The sequence below is a fragment of the Anolis sagrei genome, chromosome 5 (assembly GCF_037176765.1).
Source record: "Anolis sagrei isolate rAnoSag1 chromosome 5, rAnoSag1.mat, whole genome shotgun sequence".
Taxonomy (NCBI): Eukaryota; Metazoa; Chordata; class Lepidosauria; order Squamata; family Dactyloidae; genus Anolis; species Anolis sagrei.
Window position 1 is genome coordinate 166,877,206 of NC_090025.1, and position 21,861 is coordinate 166,899,066.

General features: G+C 38.4%; 1 protein-coding gene across 10 annotated transcripts in view; it reads left to right on the forward strand.

The window, feature by feature from the left end:
* Positions 1-21,861, forward strand: part of RBFOX2 (RNA binding fox-1 homolog 2) — a 196,646-nt gene that overhangs the window by 39,166 nt on the left and 135,619 nt on the right. For all 10 annotated transcript variants that reach the window (XR_010910050.1, XR_010910051.1, XM_060776968.2 and 7 more), the window contains exon 2: positions 6,710-6,760. Coding sequence is in view for 8 of the 10 variants with exons in the window: in XM_060776968.2 (XP_060632951.2) it covers positions 6,710-6,760 (51 nt within the window). In the remaining 2 variants the exon portion in view is untranslated. The remainder of the gene's footprint in view (positions 1-6,709; positions 6,761-21,861) is intronic.

Genomic DNA, 21,861 nt, shown 5'->3' on the forward strand with positions numbered 1-21,861 from the left:
GCAGTTTATGTTTATCAATAAAAGTAATACCCTGTTAATTGTAAATATATAAGTACTAAGCAAGGTGGTGATACTACATTTAACAGTCCTAAGAAAGAGTAAAGTATATCCTTGCTTGGATTGATTCTATTTGAGTATTTGGGTTTTTCACATTTTCTACCTTTAACAATCCCTTCTTACCATATTTTGTTCATCTGAACAATTCCTATACCCTATGGAGGATTCTGGGGAACATTTTGAGAACCATGTCCAGCGTAATGTTCAGCAAGATTATTGAGTTGCTTTTGGTGTTGCCCAGATACAACTGAGAATGTCTAGAATACATTTGAAGCTTCTCAATAATAAAACCGGTTATTTGGGGGTGGGGGAGGTCTTTATTGTTATACAAACTGCATTTGAGATTTCCTAATGAATATAGGTCTCATCGAAGACTCACTCCATAAGCTTCCAAGGAATCCAGTTTAAAAAACAACAGGACACAGAAGTGGATGCAACCATTTTGACATAAGATGATTTGATGTTGAAACTGTATTACTGGGCAGAAATCGACCAATTGATGACTTTCATTAAATAAGTTTTAAGCAGAATTGGCAACAAATGTGTTTCAGATAAACTGTTGAGAGAGGTTGTCACTATTAGCATGTGAAGAATAGTAAACATTGATATACAAGAACTAGTGTGCTTACGTCATGAACTTAGAGGAAGTAGATAAGGGATCAATAATTAACATTAACTGGGTAATCCAAAGCCAGGCTCTTCCTTCTCCCATTTTTGTTTGTTGTATGCTAGTCTTTAGTAGTTTAGTTTCTTGTAGTAATGGTTTTATTATGTAGTTTGTGTTTATGTCATTTTCTCTTATATGTTCCTCTATATTATGAAAAAAAATCTTTGTTGTTCAGTAAAGATACTTATAAAGAAAAGAAACCTATGATATGTTGTCAACTACTGTCCTTTCTCCTTTCTAAAGTAGCTGTCCTTTGTATGTACCCGCTATGGGTCAGAATGAGAGACACTTGGGTGGTAAACTGAATTCATAGCAGTATCTATGGGCTAAATTGGACACACTCTGTTCATGCTGTGTTTCTTTCAGTGGATTGTACATTCACTTATCCATTAAGATTGCATAGTTAACACTCATACACTGGGATGCCTCTTAATCTCCCTCTCTGAAAACAGAGCAGGGCAGATTTAGACAACTAAACTCGGGTACAAAGTGGAGTCCTGATTCACCTAGCCATACAACTGCAGAAGAGCTGAGTTTTATGTTGGTAAATGGAAGGGGAATGCAAAATAGAGATGCAATCAAAATATATCACAACATTTGGTGTGCGTGGTGTACCATAGGCTATAGTCTCATCTATAAATTCTCAAATTCTCAATTGTGGGAATTGTTTAGTATAGATAATGTGAAATAGAATAATACAATCTTAGATAATTTTTTATCATCTTGGTCCTCCTCTGAAAATGGCTTTTTTGGCTCTTGTGTTACACCGTTCATTCATGTTTAGTTTCTGATCTATTAAGCTCTCTAAATCATTTTCAAATGTGGTGTTTTGAAGCTAGGTGTTACTCATCCTATATCTGAACATTTACCATTCTCTGCCTTGATGTATTAGCATATATTTATATCTATTGAATTCAATTTTGTTAGTTTTGGCCCAGCTCTTCAATCTATCATAGGGGTTCTCAAACTTTTTCAGCTGCAGAGCCCTTTTTGAAGCAAAAGTTTTTATGGAGACCCAAGAAATGTTTATATATAATATAAATATATCAGGCATGGGCAAGGCGAGAGGCCCAGGATGGAGAGTGTTTGCGTAAACTAATTCATACAGTGCAAAAAAAGAGGGTAAAATAAAGAACAATGCAAAATTTAAAACAAAGAACAACCTATGTGGATTCAAAAAGAGACACCATGATGTGGGGGGTTAATTGGAAAAACATGTATCGGCAGTGAGCATGCCAGGGGCCAGAGTTCTGGTTGGCTGCTGTCTCTGGCTTGCTGCTGAGACAAATGGTTTGAACTACCACTTTCACTTTGGACTGAAACGAGAGTGCAGACTGGAAACAGCCAGGAAGGAAATGGCTGCCGGCTTTCTAAAGCCTGATCATTTTAAGGCATGAGACATATTTTAAAAACTGTATAAAAGGACTGATCATTCCCTCTATGCTCTATGTGAATTCAGAGAAACTGCCGTATATATTGATGCCTTGTTTGACCCTTTGAACTGAAGTAAAGATACTGTTATTTGTTACACAAGCCCGAGTGACATTTTATTATACTGCAGGCTATATCTTGGTTCAAAAACTGTGATAATGCTTCTGTTTATTTACATTTACCAACCCCCACACAACCAACCTAAACTTAACAGTATTTCAGTGGAACACCCACAGGACCATCCAGTCCAACCCCTTTTTGCCATGCAGGAAAAGCAGAATCAAAGCACCCCCAACAGATGACCACCCAGCCTTTGTAATAATAATAATAATAATAATAATAATAATAATAATAATGGCCCCTGGTAGAGCATGGGTTAAACCACTGAGCTGCTGAACTTGCTGACCAAAAGGTTGACAGTTCGAATCCCGGGATCAGGGTGAGCTCCTGCTGTTAGGCTCAGCTTCTGCCAACCTAGCAGTTTGAAAATATGTAAATGTGAGTAGATCAATAGGTACTGTTCCAGCAGGAAGGTAACAATGCTCCATGCAGTCATGCTGGCCACATGACCTTGGAAGTGTCTACAGACAACACCGGCTCTTCGGCTTCGAAATAGAGATGAGAACCACAGTCTTTGTAACAACAACAACAACAGAAACCCCAGAGGCCATCCAGCCCACTCCCCTTTGGCCACTCAGGAAAAGTACAATCAAAGCACCCCCTGAGCGTTTGGAGGGAAATAGGGTTTTGGAAGCCAAGAAAGCAGGGGGAGGGTGGTGTCTGGGCGACAAGGAAAAGAGTCTGGGTGGCGAGTGGGGCGGAGGAAAATGTCTGTGCTGCATGAGAACGCTGCTGCTTCTGATGCTGTTTCAAGCAGCTCAAAACTTTAATTTCCCAGTATTTCTCAGGAGGAGGAAAGAGGAAGAAGTGGGAGGCAGCATGGGGCCTTGGAGCCCCTGACTATTACCTGTGGAGTCCCAAGTGCTCCATAGAGAACAGTTTGAGAACTCCTGGTCTATCAACATAATTTTAAATACTGATTTTGTCCATTGGGGTATAAGCTACCTTTTATTCTCTAATTGGGTGTTTTCTTCAGATTTGATAAACATTCCAACATATAAGTCATTTATAAAGATGTTGAAGAACATAACACCCAAGGCTAAACTGCTCATGTGACAAATTTGAAATCCCTTTGGCCTTATCTCTCAATTTTCGCCTTCTGTACAGTTAAGGTCAGAAAAAGTATATTACATAAATACAGATATACATGCAGATACTCTTTAGCAGTAAACAAAAAAAAAAAACCATGACAGTTTTATTTCCTATTAGTGAGGGCCTTCTGATTGAATTTCTTTTGTGAATGACAGGTTGTAACCTACCAAAACTAAAAGAAACCAATTTTTGAACTTAGTTATGATATTGTTTTATCAAGTTGTGGTACTGCTGTTGGAAGATCCTGTTTTTACTGTTTCCTAAGCTTCAGGGAAAAAGGAAGGTTTGCTTCTGAAAAATGAGGAGGAATATATGTGCAAACAGCGAGTGTTGCCTCTTTTCCACTATGAAATTTTCCTTGTGTGTATGTAATGAAGTAAGCCTTGCCTTGTGTTGCCCTTCTGCTTCCTTTTCCCTTTTGGGATCTCCTATTGATTAACATGGATTTTCTCTGTACGTGGTATAAAAGGATTGTTCTGCTGGTGGCCTCGGAGTTTAATTCTTTGTACCACTTTCATAACTTGCTTTCTTCAGTTTCGTACAAATAGCAAATACCACAAAGAACAATAATTCAGTGAGACACCAGGAAATTGCTGACTCAAAGCTGGCAACACCATAAACTTCCTAGGGAAATGTCCCTGTATTCTTTAACTTCCCCCTTCCCTGCAGAGAGAGAGATTCAATTATAGCTACAGAATGAGCATCAAGACGATTGGAAACCGTGTAGAACACATCATTTAATGGGGACCAGCTGAGTGGGACTGTTAGCCTTTATGTGTCTTGTCACAATTTAACAGATAGCCTTTGAATTGTCACTTTTCTCATTCTTATACAAGCATGCTGTTTTTTCTCTTCTTTAGTCACTTCTTATGTTCAGGTTTTCAGCTTTCTGGAATGGATCATGAGGAAATCACTTCTTTGTCAGGAGCTACTGCAGCATCTTGATAATGACAGTAAAGTTCAATTTTGGTGTTACAAAACTTGTTAATGACACTAAAGCTCAATTTAGGGTCGCAAAACTGTGTCAGTCAAACTGTTTGGCAGTCAAGAGTTACCCCTCCATATAATACATTCAGATATAAAAAACAGCATGTCTTAAATTAAGGACCTACCTTTTGTAGAGAGATGGGGATTTATACTTCCATCATAGCTTCTGTGACTCACACATATCTGCTCCTGTGCAGTGCATCATTTAGAACATTTCAAACTCTTACATAAGTTTTTTAATGGTTACTTTACTTACTGACAGTGCCACTATACAGTACCCTTCCCAGCTAAACCCTCTTATTAACTTTATTTATACCCTATCTTTCTCCCTGTGGGGACTCAAGTCAACTAACAATCTTACACTTTGGTCATAGTTTTAAAAAGCGTGGTACAAAAATAAAAAACAATTAAATAATACAATTAAAAATACCCAAAATAAACAGTGAGGATTAAGATAAAATATAATAAATACACTTTAAATAGCATTTAAGACACACCACTCCCCAATCCCACTTTCCTAGCAGCATGCCCCTTATTCTTTCCCAAATGCCTGCTGGCAGAAGATCCTGACCTGTTTGCCGAAGGCCAGCAGGAATTGAGCCCTATTGGTCTCTCTTGGGAGGGAGTTCCACGGTCTGGGAACAGCCACCAAAAAGGTTCTCTCCCGTGTTCCCACCAGACATTATTTTATGTATTTATTTCCAACATTTCTAAGCCGTCCTTCTCAACCCCGAAGGGGGACTCAGGGCAGCTTACACCGTCAACAATTTGATTCCGCAACATACAGCCAAATATAACAAAAATAACAACAATTTAAAACAATAAATAAAACATTAAGTTAAAACAATTTAAAACATTATTATCAAACCATTTACCCATTTCCAGTCTAATTCATCATCCATGCTTGCTGTCATGCCTGCTGCCAAAAGGATGGTCCCAAAACCATGATTTAAGATTCTTCCTAAAAGAAAGGAGAGGTGAAGCTGACCTAATCTTGCTGGGTAGTGGGTTCCTGTCCCTGAGAAGGCCCTGTCCCTCGTCCCCGCCAAATGCATTTGCGAAGCTGGCGGGACTGAGAGCAGGGCTTCCCCGGACGACCCTAAACTACGAGGCGGAACGTAGAGGGAGATATGTTCAGACAAATAAGCTGGGCTGGAACTGTATAGGGCTTTGTAGGCTAAGACCAGCACTTTGAATTGTGCTCAAAAGTGGACCGACAGCCAGTGAAGCTGACACATCAGGAGGGTGGTATGCTCCCTGTATGTCACTCCGGTGAATAGGCAGTGGGACAGAGAAATGCCCTCTCAAGTTGATCGTAAATGTCTACCAGGCTCATAGAAAGAGATACAGTCCTTCAAATAACCTGGACCAGAGCTGTTTAGGACTTTGTAGGTCAAAACCAGTACTTTGAATTGTGCTGATTTGTCCTTGGAAATGTGTTGGTAGTGAGTGGAGCTCTTACAACAGCGGAATTGTATGCTCCCCATAGCCAACCCCACTTAGCAGTCTGGTTGCTGGTCTTTGAACCAACTGAAGTTTCTGAGCACTTTTCAAAGGCAGCCCCACATAGAGCGCACTATAGTAGTCCAACCAGGATGTAACCAAGGTATGTACTACCATAGAAATGGAACCTAGATAGGTAAGAAAAACAAGTTGTGATAGTCAATTTTCCCCATATTGCCTTTTGCAGAAGTAAATTTCATTTTTAGTATCACTTCAAAAATGTACCCGTTCAGACTTACATAAAAATTCAACTTAAAAACAAACTTACAAAACCTACCTTGTTTGTACTTGGGACTACATGTATATCTTTTATTAATGGTGTAACCTTTTTGCTGAGATAGAACTGCAATACCTTTAGAACTATTCATTCTCTGTGCTACTTACTAGTTCCATTTAAAGCTCAGAGAAATCTGATCCATACTCTATAAGCATTTCACTGTTCTTTGGTTACATTAGGAAAGCACTAAAACTGGGTAAATGTAGCTCTGTGGGTATGTATGGTGTGGAGAATTTTCTGTGTAAATATTATCCCTCTCTGAATAGTGCAGATGAAATAATTTACACACACACACACACTTAAAGATTTTTATCATTTATACTTCCACAACTTTATGATGTAGATGTCAGGAAGAAAATTTCATACTCAAAGGCATTAATTGTCAATTGACAAGTCCAAAGCTAGTGTTATGTTCATTGGACTTTATATTATGTAATAAATAGGTTGTTTCATTTAGGAGAAAGTGAGCAATGTTTGCCTTGTCTCTGTTTTGATAGGCCCATACTTTGCTATTTCAGATAGTTATTCTGTCATTTCCTTCCTTTTGTCAAAACTGATAACCTTCTTTCTTTCAGAATGAACCTCTGGCTTCTGGTTATCATGGGTACCCAGCAAGAGACAGTCAGGTAAGAACAATTTTTCTAAGCCTTCAAGACATTGCTATACAGTCCTCACTAGCATTGTATTAATACCATTTCATGAATTTACCTGTCTTTATGACTGTAACGGACTGACAGAAGCTCCATTCTGTAAGAAGAAGGGGCTGACTGGACTAGCATTGGAATTACCATCTCTTCATGACCGTCAGAGGTGCACAGTGACATTGCTTATTCTTAAACAGAAGGGGAGGGACCTGCTAATATATTTATAAAACAATAGTGACATGCTCTGAGGAAAAATGGGACAAATATGAACATGAGTAATGATCCTGTTGCTATGGCAAAATGAATGTCTTCTTGTTTAGCTATAAGTTGAGATATTCTTGCAAAAAAGTGGGACCTGACAAGAGGAGCAAGACCCTTCTGAAGAAATAGCAGGCAAAAGGCCAAAGAAGAAAATCTCTGGAGTTTGTGGCTGTAACAGAAAAAGGAACTAAGGAATAGTGTATAACCCCCACTCCTTCAATTGGAGCCTTGCTTAACAATCTGTGCAGGGCTTTCACAGACTGTGGTACCTTTTCTTCATTATGTCAGTTGAGGAATTACCTATTAAGTGGCAATTTTGACATTTATGGAATATTATAAATTGATCGATTTGCCTGTCAGTGTGCATATTATTTATTCATATTATTTATTCATATAGATGTTTATATACTACCCTATATCCTGTGGTCTCAAATTATTGACAATAAAAACAATTAAGTAGTTTAAAGCAATTTGGACATAATACAGAATCATATTAAAACATTACACAGTTTAAAATGGGCTAAACATTAAAACAGGTTAAGACCATGAGCAGTAAAGAATAACTGAACGAAGCCTACAAGGCTTTAATAAGAAATTGTGTTTTTACTTAGCACATTCGTGCAAGTTCGAGCCTCAAGGGGTAAGGTCCTCTCCCACTTCCTATTGCTTCATGATGATACATAGAGGAGAGACCCCTGCAGATCTCAGTCCTTGCGTTAAGTGTGCATAGGGGGAAAATGCTCCCTCAAGTTTCAAGGTATGAAAATGGTGAATATATATAGATTCCCCTCCCTCTCTATATATAGTATAAGTCACCTTTGTTGTTATCTAAACACCCTTGTAAGGAAATGTGGATATGTTATATTGTACTTGTACAATCCAAGTAATTAAAAAAAAAAACCCAAAAAACACCTCAACTACATTAATTGAATGCAAAAGTGCTCATATATGTCCTGCAAAAAAGAAGAATATACGAAGTCATTTAGGACATTTGAATGTAGTTAATTCAAATATCTTGAATTCATACTGGAAGCATACTGGCAGGTCAGCACAATCCCTTTATGATCACTGTGTTTAATGGCACTCCAGTCAGCAATCTAGCCACACTATTTTGCACTAGTTACAGTCTTTGAATCATCCTCAAGGTCAGTTTGACATTAAATGCATTCCATTCTTTGCAGTAATCTAATTGGGAAGTTATCACTATGGGCTCTCCTTCCCATTGTAGACTCTAATTGACCCAAGCTACTGGCCTTTGTCACTGGGTACTCTACACTGTAGAATCAATGCAGTTTGACACCATTTTAACTGTAATGTCTCAATGCTATGGAATCATAAGAGTTGTAGTTTTGCAGGGTCTGTAGCTTTCTCTGTCAAAGAATGTTGGTATCTCACCAAACTATGATTCCCTGGAGTCCATAGTATTGAGCCATGGCAGTTAACACAATGTCAAATTACATTAATTCTACAGTGTAGATGTACTCAAAGACTGATAGAGAAATATTCATGATCTGCTCCATTGGAGGAGTAAAATCCTATTCACAATTTACCCAAATCCCAGTTCCAAAAGTCACAAATCCAATGGAGCCTCCATCTTACAAGGATTAAGCTTCAGTTTGTTGGCCTTCATTCAGCTGAGTTCAGCATCCAGATGTGGGCCAGCACCTATGGTCTATCACAGCTTCAGCTGACCCCAATGAGAAGAAGTGGAGTGTCATGGGCATACTAATGGCACCCAACCCCCAAATGCCTGCCTAATGAATCCATCCAGAAGCTTCACATAGATATTAAACAACAGAGGGGATTTATATCTGAATCACACCACAGCTTAATAGCCATGGGTCTGAACACCACTGCCCCTCTTGGAAACCAGAACTGTGCTTGGGTCAGAATAAGAATAAGATAGTGCCTCCCACTGCAACCTCACAAATTGCAATGTAGTTTGCTATAATGCCACAAAAAGGTTAACAATGGATCAGCCTGTGAGCTCTATTTGTGGTACCTAAATTGGATGGCAGTAAACATTCCCATGTTGATTTGGAACAGTGCACTGACCTGCATAATTCTATACCTGGAGTGAACACCAAATGTAATTTATTTCTGATATTCCTGGATTTATGAAAAGAGGATCAATAAATCTCCCTGCCACTTAATGATTCAGTTAATCAAAGGAGCCAACTCACAGTCTTGGCAAAGTGACACCACATTACACATAGGCATTGAGTGTGCATCCCACTTTAAATCCTGTGGCCCGCTCCTGCCAAATCCTGGGGTTTGTGGTTTAGGGAGGCCCAGGACTTCTCTGGCTGAGAATTTTAAAGGCCCCTTCCTAAATTACAAGGGAGGGGCCTTGTAGGATGTAGAATTGTGGGAGAGAGTAAATTAAAATTTTTGACCTGCAGCTGTAGGTCTGGCATTTTGGGGGTAGAGTGGTTTTTGAACAGGGGTGCAAATTATGCAGATTTTCAACTGCAGCTCCAAGCATTCTTTGCCATTGGTTGTGGTTCCCAGGGAGATTGCATCTGAAAAGCTGAATGATTCCCACCCTGATAAACAGAGATATTTCTCTGAACAGTTGTAGAATTCTTTAGTCTGAGGCATGGTTGTATGTTTAGGGATAACAGAATGTAGGTAGGTGTCTATAATAACATCTGTGTTAGAGGAGTAACTTCACTAGGCAAAAAAGGCAATCTTTTGTGTCTCCTGTTACCTTCATCCGAAGAGATGTTACAAAAAGCAAGAGGTAGAAGATGAGAGAGAGAGAAAGATTGTGGATGCTGAAGTCTTGAAATCCTGCATGGCTAGATGAAATACTTCAGGAAATTGCAGCTGTTCAAATTAGGCTCTATGAAATACTGGATTGGTTTCAGGTTGCACCTAAGACTGATCCACGGTCTCTTGGGACAGGGAAACAAACAATGGTCAATTAAAAATATACAAAATCCATCTGTTTCTTAAAACAGTCTCTGTTTCCAGACAAAACACAGGGGCACGCTTGAAAGTCAAAATAGAGATACATAAAAAGGTTTATATTAACAAAGTTGATGTATAGGTTAAAAAATCAATAGTAGCTTTACTTATTAGTTAGTAGTTTCAGCTGTGGAACTTCTTCCCAAGCAGAGTCAGGCTGGCTTTATTCCATTTTCATTTTTGGCCAGCAGCTAGAACTGCTGTTTTGCATGTCTCTAACCCAGTTATTTTGGACTAAGGAGCTCTATTAGACTGAGAAGTGATACTTAAATGCTTTAAATCAGGGGTCCTCAAACTAAGACCCGGGGGCTGGATACGGCCCTCCAAGGTCATTTACCCGGCCCTCTCAGGGTCAACCTAAGTCTGAAACAACTTGAAAGCACACAACAACAACAACAACAACAATCCTATCTAATCAGCCAAAAGCAGGCCCACACTTCCCACTGAAATACTAATAAGTTTATATTTGTTAAAATTGTTCTTCATTTTAATTATTGTATTGTTTTGGAGTGTTTTTTTGCACTACAACTAAGATATGTGCAGTGTGCATAGGAATTCATTCACATTTTTTTCAAATTATAATCCGGCCTTTCAACAGTTTCAGGCACTGTGACCTGGCCCTCTGTTTTAAAAGTTTGCGGATCCCTGCTTTAAATAAACATCAAAGATTTTTTGTTAATAAATACAGAAGATGAACTCTTGGAAATTAAATTTTCACTTCACATGATATAAAAAGTCTTCAAACGTCTTCAACATTTTATACTAAGATGCTTGCCATGCATTTTATTCCTTGAGCATCAAGTCGATCTTTCTTTTTCTCTCTCTTCCCTTTGTGTTCTGTTTTATTTGATGAAGAGTTCTGGAGGCCTTTGTATTAATAAAGGTGTGGCCATAGTAGGGATTTTGGAATTTTTCTCCTCACAGCAAGCTATCTTTGTTTTAAAGTGGTTGTGTTGATTTTCATACAAAAAGTAATCTGGAGGTAGACCACAAAAGTGAAAAGAATGGTAAAATGCCTCTACAGTGTGGCAGCAGTGTATTTTCCCCAGCAATTAGTAATTTATATGTAAAATGGATAGTTTTACTTAATTTATAATTTGTATTGAATTCATCCAGCTACAGTATTATCAAGATCTGCAAGTAGGACTGCAGTTCTGTAAACCACAGATTAGGAAACTTCACATTTTCCGGAATGTTAATAGAATCCCGAGATCCTCTGAGGTCTTTTCTGTGGATTCATTTCAGGTTTAACTTTCATTAACAAGGTTTCAAAGCTTTTAACTAATCTCATTAGGAACTCCTAACATGATACCAAGTTCTCTGTAGTTACAGTAGAGATCTGATAGGATAGAGATAACCATACATAATCTGTCACTCATTCCTATGCCATCTGGGTGGTATGCCTCAGTTAAGGCTCTGTATTAAATTATCTATATATTAAACTGAAATATGAATTAGGATAGCTGTGTTTTGAAAAGTTCCTGTCTCTTTTGTAGACAAGACCAAAGGAGCTGAACAGAAGTTGTATCTATCATGGTAGATTTCTGTTTCCAAGCTATTTTGAACTCTCCCCTCCAAGCCATATTGATATTACTATCCAGTAGTTTGAAAGGTATTTTAGTATGCATTACCTTTCCCAATATATTTTAAATCCCCTCCCTTTTGCATATTAACATTATTAGTCTATCAAAGAGTAGGTACATAGTTTCTCTCTGTTGGTGACAGTTGCTAATAATCCATATTTCCACCTCAAGTTAATCAGAGTATTTTAATGATAAAAATAGCTATATGATCTTTTTGTATTTTAATTGGTCTGTCTGAATATATAATCTGAATGTATAATGAATGTTTATTATTTACTTGAATTTTCATACTTCAGATAATTTAGCAAATGTGCAAAATGTCATCACATCTACTCAAGTCTGCCCTGCTCAATGACAATCTACTGTTACGAAGCCTGCAATCTCATCTTCTTCTCTGAGTTCTACTTTCTTTATAGTTTTATGGTGTAACTATATCAATTATTAAAACACCTGTGATAATTATGTGAACAGTTTGACATGGCAGCCAAAAAAGCCAATGCAATTGTAGGTTGCACCAACAGGAGTATGGTATCTAGATCAAAGAAAATAATAGTATTTTACTATTATTTTACCTGAGTCCCTCTACAGAAGTTGAGAAGACCGGAGTATAAAAAGTTTTAAATAAATAAATAATAAATAATAAATACTATGCTTTAAGGCTTTAAGGTGGTGCAGTGGGTTAAACAACTGAGCTGCTGAACTTGCTGACCAAAAGGTTGGTGGTTTGAACCCAGGGAACAGGGTGAGCTCCCGCTATTAGACCCCACTTCAGCCAACCTACGAGTTCAAAAGCCTACAAAATGTGAGTAGATCAATAGGTACCGCTTCTGTGGGAAGGTAACGATGCTCCATGCAGTCATGCTGGCCACATGACCTAGGAGGTGTCTACAGACAACACCGGCTCTTCATTTTAGAAATGGAGACAAGCACTACCCCACTACCTCCCCCCCCCCCCAAGAGTCAGACATGACTAGACTTAATTTCAGGGGAGACCTTTATCTTTACTTTATACTTTGGTCGGACCTTATTTTAAATATTGTGACACTGTTCTGGGCAACGCAGTTCAAGAAGATTACTGATAATCTGGAATGTGTCCAAAAGAAGGAATTCAGCTTGACCATTAAGTTCTGTGAGAAACCATTTAAAAAGTGGGATATGTTTGGCTTAGAGAAGAGAACATTAAAAGGGGTGATATGATAGCCATCTTTAAATATCTGAAGGGGAAGGTGGAGCAAGCTTGTTTTCTGTTGCTCTGGAGATTAGAACATGAACCAGTGGAGTCAAATTACAAGAAAAGAAATGCTATCTAAACATTAACAAGTGATTCTCACATAGCAGCACAGCAGCATAGACTGCTGTTGAATTGTAAGATCATTATAATAGGCATGGCCTAAAGGAGAAAAATCTCCCTAAGGCCATGCTTATGAATGTCTTAACTCTGTATACCTAAGTGTTCTTGAAAATAGATCTAATGATGATTTGAGTGTCTCTTGGGTAAGTATAAACAAAGCAAAGATCAGCATGTATTTCCTACTGATTCATATGAATTGAAAATGATTCAGGATTGGCATATGCTATGTGATCATCAAAACTTTTGTGTAATAAACTAAGCTGAATCAAACCTAACTTCAAAGAAAATAATACTGCCCTTGAGGTTTTCCCAGTGGTATAGTTAAAGAGCATTCCTGAATTTGAAAAGAGAAAACAACTGAGGAATTTGTAGTTTTAAAAGTTGACAACATGCTGTTATGAATACCCACATTTTTGCTTTTTTTTATGAGAATTTGTACAACTCACAAAACTGCAAAAATAAAAGGATATTTTTAATCTTGAATAGACAGTAAGAGCAGAACTTTGGCAGATGCTGTCTTGAGATTTCTTCTATTTACAGATTGCCTGCAGTGTCTCATCAGTGTTACTAGTTTGTATGCAGTAGATGCTCCCATAAGCTCTAGTTTCTGCTAGGTGATACATATTTACCTTTTGTTGTAAACAGAACACCATCTAGTGGAGAAACTGCGTACGTTACAAAATAAAAGCGTATCTCCTTTAACCAGTCAATCTATAGTGTAAATATGCAAATCATTTGAATCACCCCTGGGAAACACCATAAAGTAGAGTTTATGGCAGCCAATACCTTAATTGGCTACCATTATAAAATATTTCTTTCAGACAAAGGGAAAGAACAGTAATAACCTCCAAGTTGCTAGTGTGTGTCTGTTCCTTAAAGTGTTCTGAGCAAATATTTGTCATTCAACACTTTAGCCGCTCAAATTAATTTTCATAGAAACTTTACTTCAGTTGTGGCTTTTCTCAGTTTTCTTCTCAAGACATTTGCCCTAAAAAGTCAGTAAATCTTCACATCTTTTACAGTTTTGTTAGTCAATCACCTTTATATATTGTGAACTTGCCACATAGAGGTTCTTATGTGAGATCATCATCTAGTAGGGACAGAATAAAAGGCCTTTCATCATAAATAGTGTCCTCTCAAAAGTAAAAAAAAAGTTTGGAAAAAAACCCCAAAATAAATAGTGTGTCTCATCTTTCAACGTTAGTAGTTCATTATCATACTCCCATCATATCAGTCTGTATCTATGTGTTGGCCCTGCAGAAAACATTTCATTTATATTGAGTAGCTAAAACATTAAAAATGCTCTGTTTAGCAATATATTTCTATGTACAAATGACAGTAGCCAACATTTGGATGAAATATGTAACTGAGAATCAAATCGCTATTTCCTCCCCTAAAACTTCATGAAAAGTAAAAAGAAACAAACTTTGAGAAAGCTAGTCTTGTGCATCTATAAGACCAGAATAAAAAACTGTGATTGTAGAGTTGATCCTCCATAATCACAGATTCTGTATCCACAGATTCAGTCAATCATGTCTTGGAAAATATATTTTAAAAAATCCAAAAATCAGATATTATTTTTGCAATTTTATGTAAGAGACATAATTTTACTGATAACTGAGCATCCAGAGATTTTGGTATCATGGTATCCATGATTTGGCTGCTGTGCTATTCTTTTCCATAAGAGGGCACTCATTGCATAGAAACTACAAAATGCTGCTGGAAGTCAATTCGGCTCCAGAATCATTGTCTGCATTGAAATATTGGGGTGGTGGGCACAAGATTTGTGCCACAGTAGCAAAGACAACACCCTCCCTTCTGGACATTATTTCCAAAGCAATTTTTAAAAATTTTTGTGGCTGTTGGTGAAGACCTGGAGTAGAGCAATAAGTCTGGGGGGCTGTTTACTAAAACAAGGTAGGAAATGGGTTTAGGAATAATTTCAAAAAATATAGTGATCTTTAAGTGTATATATAGGGTCAGTGAGCTTCATTGATATCCCATTGCCCTTTTGCCTGCTGAGAACTTTCAGGCTGCACAGTGAAGGAAGTGGACTTCTCTGGAATATTGCCAGCATTAGGCATCTCTAATTTAGAAAAATAGCTGTACAATATCCAGTAACTCTCAGCTAATCTCTCCAAGGGCTTAGAATTGCTCCCTACAAGTCGTATATTTGCCTCACTGCGCACATGCATATCCATAACAATAGTATCGAACATGTTTATCTTGCTTTCCTGTGTCTGGAATAATTTCTAGACACATTTTAGTAGGTTGTAATGGAGCCCCCGGTGGCACAGTGGATTAAAGTGCTGAGCTGCTGAGCTTGTTGACTAAAAGGTCACAGGTTCGAATCCGGGGAGCAGTGTGAGCTTCCGCTGTTAACCTCAGCTTTTGCCAACCTAGCAGTTCGAAAACATGCAAATGTGAGTAGATCAATAGGTACCCCTCTGGCAGGAAGGTAAAGGTGCTCCATGCAGTCATGCTGGCCACATGACCTTGGAGGGGTCTAAGGCTCTTCGGCTTAGAAATGGAGATGAGCACCACACCCCAGAGTCAGACATGACTGGATTTCATGTCAGGGTCTAATGATTTAAATAGAAAAATCCTTGAGAAATGCAACTGACTAGATCTGAAATTAAATACGAGATTCCATGTAATATGCTACACTGTTCTTTTGTTATACTTGAAAATAGGCTTTGTAGAATTAGCTGCCATTAGAGGAAAGGCTTATTTTGTGCAGCAAATTTCTATTTCACACCTGTGATGTTTTTTGTAGTTACCAAGCTAATGCAGATTTGCATCTGCTTCTGGCAGAGTATGAATACCAAAGCAAAATGGTGAAACAAGGGTCAAGGTTTTCAGAGTATCAAGAAAAGTGTCAGAGCCTTAGTGCTTGCCATTAGGCACTCAACACTCGCTCTGCCACTATCTATAGTTCATGCCTTTGCCAGCCTTCCTGGTGCACAAGCCATCAAAGTCTATCATCTCTCTACTCCTCTGTCTCACTGTGATTTTCATGCAAGGAAATGAAGGCTACAGTCAGAATGGCTGCTTTGGGATAAGGTGGGCAAGCCCAGCTTCTTCAAGGAATTTCAGTTGGAAGGCATCTCAAACTAGGCTGCTCCTCTAATCCAAAGGGAAGCGAGCTTTGTTGCTGAGTAAAAGGAAGCGACATTCTGTCCACCAAAAAGGGCTCTGTGTGCACACAGAGTCCGACAAGCTCCCGTTGTTAGATAAAAGTTAAATCGAAAAATCTGAGGGAATGGTTTTTTCCCTATAAGAGACCACAGGAGCTGTTAAGAATTTATTTAAAAAAGGAAACACAAAGCAATACAATAACTCCCAAGCAATCCCAGAAGTGGCTGGGTTAAAACAGATATTTTAGTGGTGTTAAATTTTATAAGAAATCCCTGGAACTTATTAGGATATAATTGTTGCTTTTGTGGAGTTTCCAAGAAAGGCAGTCCTGCCCCCATATCCCTTTGGATTAGAAAATGGATGGTCTAAGGATTTAATCTTCTTGAACTGCTCCAGGACTGCACTTTGCCCCTACTGTTCTTCAGAAATAATTGTGCATAGTATTCTTCATATAGTCAACATATGGTCAATGTGTCATGCTTTTCAGATAAACAAGATTGTGGTAGGAATAAAGAAGATTTGCTCCCAAACACCAGCTTTCAATAGTCTAACAAGTCTTGTAGTGGTTACATTGCTGGAGGTGAATCTAAATGCCATAATTGTAATATTGGAGAGATTGTATAGCTGACATGCGTTTGTCTCGGTGCTTGGCAGATGATAAGGTAGAGGGGTAAATCTATGACAGCTGCCCTGGTAACTTTGAGTTTGATCCTTGTCAAAGTTGAAATTCAAGAAAAAGAGCCATGTCTGTTTTAAAATATGTATTTCATATCTGATACAAATGCTAACTTCTCTAGCATCCCTTTTTTCAAGGAACTTAATGTTAGACAATTTTGGGACTTCAGTTTTGTAAGAATGAAGCTACATCCATTTCAGTTTAAATTTAGTCATTGTTTAGAATTTAAAATGTCTTGGTTACCACATCAGATGACCTTTGTTGAGAAAGAGATGGGGGAGTAGTGACCTTGTTTGATTTGTCAGTTTGAGGAGGTGGTCCTCTGAGATTTTGCATTGGCTTCTTGAAAATGGTGCTGGAGAGTTCATACAGAGCTCCATCTCCCTTCCATATTGTTTAACACCTACAAGAAACTAGTGGACAAGGTCATCTGGAGATATGGTGTGGGGTGCTATCAGTATGCAGATGACACTTAATTCTCTCTTTTTCATCAAATCTGGCAAAGTCAGTGGGTGTTTTGAATCAGCACTTGGCTGCAGTAGTGTTCTGGATGAGGGCCAGTAAGCTGAGTCTCAATCCATACAAGATAGAAGTACTGTTAGTAGGAGGTTTGTCTGCACAATTTTAGTGATATTCGTTCTGTTCTGAAAGGAAGTTGGGTGAAGGGGAATGCATTTATCATTGACAGTGATGTTCTCATCCACTCATAGTTCCCTTTATCAGCTTCAAATGATAAATAACGATGATCTTATTGGGACAGAGAATCTAAATATTTGTGCTCTGATAATACACCTTTTAGATTACTGTAATGTACATGGGACTGCCTTTCAAAATATTCTGGAAAATTCCATAATAGAGCAGGAAGGTTCTTAAACTAGGGTTGGGCAGTTTGGTCATATTCTCCCAAATATTTTGCCAGCTTCAGCTCACACCTAATATGGATCTGCTGGTGTTAATATCTAAATTGCTTAGGACAAAATTACCCAAAAATTGCTTCTACACCTATATTTTTGCTTGCATCCTGTATTTAACACAATGGCCCTTCTCAGAATGCCACTGTAAAATGGGGTCTGGCTACATGAAACAGGGCCTTCTCTTTGATTGCTTTTGAGCTGTACCCTTCCTGAGCACCTGCTTTGTATGTGAAGATCTTTGTGTTTTCTCTAACTTTAAGAATGCTTTAGTAGTTTTTCAATGGATGCAGATGTATTTGCAATAATCTTGCATCCATCTTTGTGTGTTATTGTATTCTATTAAATTGCCTTTTAAATTGTTTTAATGAACATTGGTCAGATCACTTTGGTTATGGTGCAATATAAAAATAATTGCTTACATAAGTTTTATTGAAAGGAGAGAGGTGACAATGTGTATAAGTTCAAGAAAAGAGTTCATTGCATTACAGTTGAATAGCTGAACCATGACTGAAACCTAGGAGAGCTGTCTGCAGAAATGTCAAGAGAGGCAGATGCTTAGGATTGAAGTAAACCAGTAAATACAATTATTTCATGTGTGAAGGAAGCTTGGATAGAGTGAGAATTGAAGAAGCAAAAAGGCCTCAAGTTCAAGAGAAAGGCTGATGCTTATAGAACAACCTTGATTCATGTCGTCACACACATATGTTATATTTATCTTGTGCCCCAGAAAACAGGAATAGATCTGACAGGTTGAATTTAGAGGAGGGTAGGCTGGTTAACAACCAGGAGAAACCTTTTGACAGTAAAAGCAATATAATAATGGAACCAATCCTGAAGATCTTTAAGCAGAGGCTGAACAACCATCTCTTGGGAGATACTGTGGCTTTCCTAAACTGAATTGGGGATTGAACTTTGATTTTATCCAGTTGTTAGTCCTTGGCATCTTGAGCCATTGTTTGTGTCTTGCCTCTGAATAAGTCAATTGCTTTAGAATCTGGTATAGCCAGATTAAAATACTGCATTAAAAATGTTGAAGAGATGTGTCTGAGAAATAATCTGAGAATGATATAGCCTTGTTGGTGTGTATGGTGCTTTATATCAAATACAAGAGGATAGTCTTTGAATTGAGAATATTAGCCATTAAATTTTGATAGAGAAGATGTCCTGTGATGCTTGAGATGAGAAACCAGGGACCTTTGACTGAATAACATTTTTTTATATGCGTTACCCATAATCTGCAGCCCAACCACTCCCACCAACCATTCACTCTTTGTTACCTTGTTCAGGGATAGAATAGCATCCTAATATTAGTGTTTCAGCTTTCCTTCTACCTCTGAAGGAAAGTTGGTTGTCTGGATTTGGAAATGGGAATGCTCAAATTGAATCCTAGCCTAGATAATCCTCATTAATGAGTAGTGAAAATATTATCTCCTGTTCTGGTTATGACCTAGCAGCCTTTGCTTCTTGGGCTAGTATAATTTTTTTTCGTGTGTCTCTCAGTTTTTTGAATACACAAAGAGACAGTTCTTTCAATCATTTTTCTTTGTGTCATACGGTATAGTAGCACCCTGAACGTTGTAGAAATAGTAAGGTGTCCTTTTGGCTTAGTTAAAGCCTTTCCTATCTCAGAGATATATCACAGCAGCACCCCAAATGTTGTATAAATGGCAAATTGGCTGTTCTGCTTGGATGTAGCCTTCCCTATCTCAGAGGCAAAGAGCAGTTAATGCTTTACCAAAATATCTAGGTCCCTCTTTTAAAACCATGTAGTTAAGTCAGAGGACTTGGGAGCTTGGAAGGACCCGCAGGAAAGGCAGATTACTGTCTAGTTAGTCCATGTGTTTTGGCAGCTACCTGTAGATCACTCATAATGCTTTGGGCTGCTGACTAGAACAGAAGCTAGAACCTTCCTCCGCTGCACATAGAACTTGTTCTTGCCTACAGAGCAGATCTCTGCTGAAGACTTATTTGTTCAACGCATCAGCTGTTTTTTTTTTTAATGGAAACCATTTTTGATTTCACAGATTAAGTATCATGTTATCCTACCTTAAAGTGAGACAGACGTGCCAACATTTCATAGATATACGAGTCCCTTTTGGTGGAGTACAAATAAAGACGATGATGACGGCGACAACGACGACGACAATGATGATGATTATAGATGGTGGCCTATAGTCTATGGCATTAGAAAAGTTATTTCTTTGTTGCAAATATTAATTGCTTGCTGGATTGTATGGTACAAGAAAGAGATAATTAGAAGATAATGGCTTTCTTTCTAACCAAGGTCAGAGACTGCCTTCTCCCAGGGCCTCTGGTAAAAGGAACAAAATCATCTGACAATTTAAATCAAAACCTGAGCAGATACCACATTGCTATTTGCTAAAGAGGGTCTTATGACCTATGTCTTTCTCCACCTCCCTCTTTAACAGTACAACAGTAAGTGACTTTAGTTGCTGCCACAACCCACACAGAAGATAGCTGTTTTCTTCTTGGCTTGGAATATCCATTTTAACTCTTTGGCATCTGTACAGGGATGGACTGCTTTTTGTTGCCTTTACAGTGTCTATGCTGCATGTGCAATAGCATGGAAAATAGATTTTTGACAGGATTATGTAGAAGAATAGTTCTGGCTCTCACAGGGGTTATAACAAGGAACTTAAATGTAAATGTCAGGTTACATTTTCTGGACCAGTGGTTCCCAGCCTGTGGTCCATGGACCACCAGTGCTCCAAAAGAACAAAAATATGGTCTGCGGCCTCACCATTACTACACTGTTGCCTTGAAACCACTGGCAACGGGGATATCAGGAGGAGAAAAAGATTACTAGTACCACATCAGTTCTAGATTATTAAATATGGTCGTAGGCGAGCAGATGGCGAATACTGGATGGCATATGTTCTGTATCAGAAGCTGATGTGGTCTATCCAATGCAACTTTCTGAATCAGCACCCCAAATGACCAAACCGAATCTAAAGTTGACCCCAAATCGATTTGTAACCCTTTTGGTACCAATGTTGGAGAGAGGTCCCTGGTCAAGTGGTCCCTGGTCAAAGTGTTCCCTGATAAAAAAAGGTTGGGAACCACTGTTCTAGATATTTGTCTTCCATGGTTTCTGTGTTAACAGTATGGAAGCTGAAAGGCCACTGCTTTATCCATCTACAGGAACAGAGAATGAAGTTTTTACATTATGTGTTTTAGATCTCCTAAATCCACCAGTTAGAGCCAGGTGCAAATAACATACACTTAGAATTAAAGAATATAATGCTTCCAAGCTTCTGCCAGCCACAGGATTTTCTTTCAAAGTAAGCTCAGCAACAATCTATTCATTCCTGCTTATCCCAGGCTTACTTTATTTGAGCACTCTAAATTAGTGTGGAGCATATTCATTTTCTTGTTTATTTCAGAAATCCATGCTAATCTACTGCAGTGTGACCCAGAGATCTTCCAGAAGATCCTAAATTACATTCTGCCTACCTCTGGTCTGCAGAGTCTTAAAACAAGCATAGTTTCTATAGTTAAATAGTCTTGTGTTTCAGACATCTAAGGGCCATTTAACAATAAGTTGTTGTTCATTACCTGCTTGTAAAGGGTGATTAAGATATCTTTAATCAAAGTTGTGAGAACTTCTTATTCCCCTTCTTCTTAAATAGCAATATTTCTTATTTGGGAGATTTGCCATCCTCACCCTCACCTCAGTAGTGCTTCTCTTTTTCTTAAGTTGTGTGGAATGTGGTTATACAAGCTTGACATGTACCGGGTGGCTTCATGTCACCATCTGTTAAAAGTAATATTACTTCTCCCTCATAACATGTCATATTTTTATAATTCTTTAGAAGCCAAACATATTGTTGATGTAATGTTTGATGTTTGATGTAATGGACTGACTTTGAAGGAGCTGGGGGTGGTGACGGCTGACAGGGAGTTCTGGCGTGGGCTGGTCCATGAGGTCACGAAGAGTCGGAGACGACTGAACAACAACAAATGTTTGAGTCTAGAATACCAACATCATTTCTTTTTTTTTTCCTGTAAGGTAAATATAAAGGTTTCCCCCTGACATTAAGTCCAGTCGTGTCCAACTCTAGGGTGTGGTGCTCATCTCCAAGAGCCGGCGTTGTCCGTAGACACCTCCAAGGTCATGTGGCCGGCATGACTGCATGGAGTGTAGCAAACCTCAAATTATAGTTTTATTG